This window comes from Antechinus flavipes, chromosome 1, assembly GCF_016432865.1.
Source record: "Antechinus flavipes isolate AdamAnt ecotype Samford, QLD, Australia chromosome 1, AdamAnt_v2, whole genome shotgun sequence".
NCBI classification, from domain to species: domain Eukaryota; kingdom Metazoa; phylum Chordata; class Mammalia; order Dasyuromorphia; family Dasyuridae; genus Antechinus; species Antechinus flavipes.
The window spans coordinates 323,973,338-323,977,075 of NC_067398.1; the positions used below are offsets into that span (position 1 = coordinate 323,973,338).

Here is a 3,738-nt window from a genome sequence, read left to right on the forward strand (position 1 = left end):
ATAAGGTGTGAAAAGGAAAAGCCAAAAGACGCTTCTGCAAATTTAAAGAACGGCTGGGCAGAATTATGTTGCAAATTTTCCTTGCCTTGTGGTAGAAGGTAAGACAAAACATAATAGCCAACATGTGTTTCCAATGGACCTGTGAAATATAGTACTCACAGAAGGGTATTTAGCTACAAAATTCTCTTTCTCTCTTTCTAAAGTAGAATCCCAAGATTCTTAAAGGGATTTCTTCGATTTGAGAAATTCATCTGTAGTTTGAAGTTCTTGTTTCTCCGTTTCACTTGGATTTTATTTCTCCAAACTTTACTTCTGGAATCGGGGCTTTTACTTTTTAATCCCATGTTGCTCCCCATTGTGCAGGCTAATTGCTTTAGTTGCTCTTGCCACCCTTCCAAGTTCCCCCCTGGAGAGAGCCGAGAAACTCAACTGACTTTCCCAAAGATACTTTGTGTTCTTTTAAAAGAAAGTATGGACTTTATTAAAGATTTCAATCCGTCATCTCTCTACCCCTATACCCAGGCGTAAAGGAACCAAGGAAAGGGAATAAACGAGGGAAAATCCATTTCCCCTTCTACAATGAGATTTCTTTGACTGATTTTTTCTTGGATATTGATGTTAAAAAAAATTCAAGAAAGGTATAATTGTTACATGATAGTCTTATCTATTTTTTACACCTTTCAGCATGGATTTCACCATGAACTTCTTTGAAACTCACCACTTGGTCCACTCCGGACCTCAGGAACTTTGGTCCAAGAAAGACCATAATTGAATTCAGTTTGGCACAGAATAAAGCTTTCTCCCACCACCTTGTCTTTGATCACTCTTCACATAACTTATTTATAGTATTAATAACAATATATAAACTCTTACCTGAAAATTGGCTCTCAGTAATCTGATTGTACAACATAGTATAAACACTGACACCAGAAGTGTTATATTTATTAAAACCCATTTAAGCATCCACTTTTTGTGTTTGTTTAAATACATTCTTAGTTCAAAATCTCTCTCTCTCTCTCTCTCTCTCTCTCTCTCTCTCTCTCTCTCTCTCTCTCTCTCTCTCTCTCTCTCTCTCTCTCTCTCCCTTTCTCTCCCTCTCCCCCCTTCTCTCTCTTTCTCTCTCTCCCTCTCTCTTCTACTTCGTCATCTACTTTTCCCTACTGGAAAAAGAAGGAAGTCCTGCCTGCCTGTCCAATATCTCTAGTGAATTCACTTTCCCCATCCCTATTCATATGTCTTAAGAGTGCACCAGCACCGAATGTAAGGAATTGCTCTTGTTTTCCGCCGAATTGGGGGGAGTCTGCTCCAGTAGAGTGGAAGCCGGCGAGGCTGCCGCAGAAGGACAGATGGGTGGAGGCGGTGGCGGCGGAGCATTGACCGTCAGTGCGGGGGGCAGGGCGGCTACAGGTGGCAGGGCCGGGGTGGGCTTAATAGGGACGGGTACTGCAGGTAGAGTCTGTCCAGGAGGATGGCACAGGGTCTTAACTGGCACCCCAAATGCCCCGTAATCTGGACCCACTGGTACTCCAGCGGCCGCTGCTGCAGCCGCTGCCGCGGCTACAGAATCCATGACCCCGACGTGTGGCCACATGGAGCTGACCACATTGCTGAGTTGGCTAGGCACGGGGTAGCCAAGATGATGCATCACCGACGCCAAGGGCAGCCCGCCTGCCTGGATCACACCCTTGTAGTCCCTTCCGATGATGTTCTCGATGGCGAATGGATGCTTGAAGCCGGAAGATGAGGCTGCAGCAGCAGCCGCTGCTGCAGCCGCCGACCCCAACCCGTAGGGGGGGAACTGAGAGAGCCTGCCTACGCTGCCCACTGCCGCGGCCGCTGCGGCCGCAGCGGCGGCTGCCACAGCTGCCGCCTCCTGCATCTTACCGGGGTGTGATTGGGACTGTGGTTGCGGCGGAGGCGGCTGTGGCTGTGGTTGCGGCTGCTGCTGCTGGGACTGGAGGTGCGTCGACTGTGCGGGCTGCGGGGCAGGAGCGGGAGGCTGCTGGTGGAAATAATGCACCATATGTGGGGGCGGCGGCTGCGGCGGGTGGTGGTGGTGATGATGAGCCGAGGGATGGTGGTGGTGATGGTGGTGGTGGTGGTGAGGGTGGTGAGGATGGTGCGGGTGGAGGTGTCCTCCAGGCCCCGTGCCCCCCGCGCCCTTGGTCGCAGCTGAGCCCCCCGGGTGCAAGTGCGGATGGTCGGCGCGCAGCACCTTGAAGCGCTTGCGGCGCCGCAGGAAACTGCCATTCTCAAACATGTCTCCACAGTCGGGGTGCAGCGCCCAGAAGCTGCCCTTGCCGGGCTGGTCGGGACGCCGCGGGATTTTGATGAAGCAGTCATTGAAGGAGAGGTTGTGGCGCAGACTGTTTTGCCAGCGCTGCGTGTGCTCCCGGTAGTAGGGGAAGCGCTCCATGATAAACTTGTAGATATCGCTTAGGGGCAGCATCTTCTCAGCCGAATGCTGGATGGCCATAGCGGTCAGGGAGATGTAAGAGTAAGGCGGCTTTTGGTCGCTGTACGAGCTCTTTCCTGGACGAGGCATTGCCCCCTCCACCCTCCCTCCCACCCACTCTAGACCTCAGCACCTCCCTCTTCTCCCCACCCTCCCCCTCCCTTAACCCTCACCCCACTTACCCCCACCTTGTCTGCCTTCCTCTTCTACTACTTCCCCCTTTCCCCAGCCTCCTCTGAGTCCCTCTCTTGTTCTCTTGCCTGGCTTCTCTAAGATGCCCACTATGCTCCTGTACTTCCGCGGCAACTCTAGGTTCACAAGCTGCCAACTTCTTGCCCCGACGGTGGCGATCAAGGCAGCTATGTCCCGACTGAAGCACGCCAGCTTTACCACTCCACCCTCACCACACCCCACTTTCCTCCTCTAGGTTCTTGCGGAGTCGATGTGCAGTGCAGTTGAGACGTAGAACTCGAAGGTGCTGGGGCTAGTGACTGTGCAGAAAGTGAAGGGGAACTTTCCACTCCTCCCCAACAAACCCACCACTACCTTTCCCCTCAGCAGTGGGGGAAAAAACCCCCAGCGTTCCAAGTCAGTGAAGGAGAGGGAACTGGACAACAGAGAGGAAGGAAGAGAAGTCTTTTTCTCTTTGCAGAGATCCACACGTTCTAACCGAAATTTCAAATCACGACTTCGCAGTAGTTTCGGCTTTTAGGCCCCAGAACAACTGAGATGTGGCTCTTGGGAGCGGAGAATCACTTTCTTTTTCCTCTTTCAAGTTCTTGCTTTTCCAGAGCAGAGACCTTGAGGGGGACAGCCCAGCCTGGCGCAAGGACAGCTCTGTCTACCCCGCGTCTCCCCGCCCCCTTCTTTCAGCAGGGTTGCTAAGAGAATAGGAAAGCCCGGAAGCTCGAGCCCCCAGCTTGCAGCTGAGCCCAGGGAGAAATAAATCCAATTGCTTTTCACTGATGCGATCGAATAAAAAGTTTGGTGGCTTCTACTGCCTGCTGCTGCTTGCTGCTTGCTGCTTCTAGAACCGCTATTTGTCCTTCTAGACTTAGAACGAAGTGGTTTCCGAGGCCCAAGGGTGTGTGTTGGGGGGGAGATGTAAATGAGGGTAGGTGGGTATGTGATAAGATGGAGAAAAAGTTCAGTCTTTGCGTTGCGGCTTCTGAGGCTGCTCCGTCGCTGTTATTACCGCTGCTTCTGCCTGAGCTCTCCCGGGTCCAGCACTGAGGAGAGGCGGCGAGGGCTGTGTGGCAGGCAAGCGCTCTCTTGCCTGGGTT

At 52.4% G+C, this 3,738-nt stretch overlaps 1 protein-coding gene across 1 annotated transcript; it reads right to left on the reverse strand.

Moving 5' to 3' along the window:
- Positions 1–1,237: 1,237 nt before the first annotated feature.
- On the reverse strand, positions 1,238–2,545 carry FOXB2 (forkhead box B2). Its single transcript, XM_051966626.1, has one exon. It carries the CDS (start codon positions 2,543–2,545, stop codon positions 1,238–1,240), a length of 1,308 nt encoding a protein of 435 aa, XP_051822586.1.
- Between the last annotated feature and the right edge of the window lie 1,193 nt (positions 2,546–3,738).

Excerpts from the sequence above, each read along its gene's own strand:
- FOXB2 (XM_051966626.1), bottom strand. The coding sequence starts at position 2,545 with ATGCCTCGTCCAGGAAAGAGCTCGTACAGCGACCAAAAGCCGCCTTAC.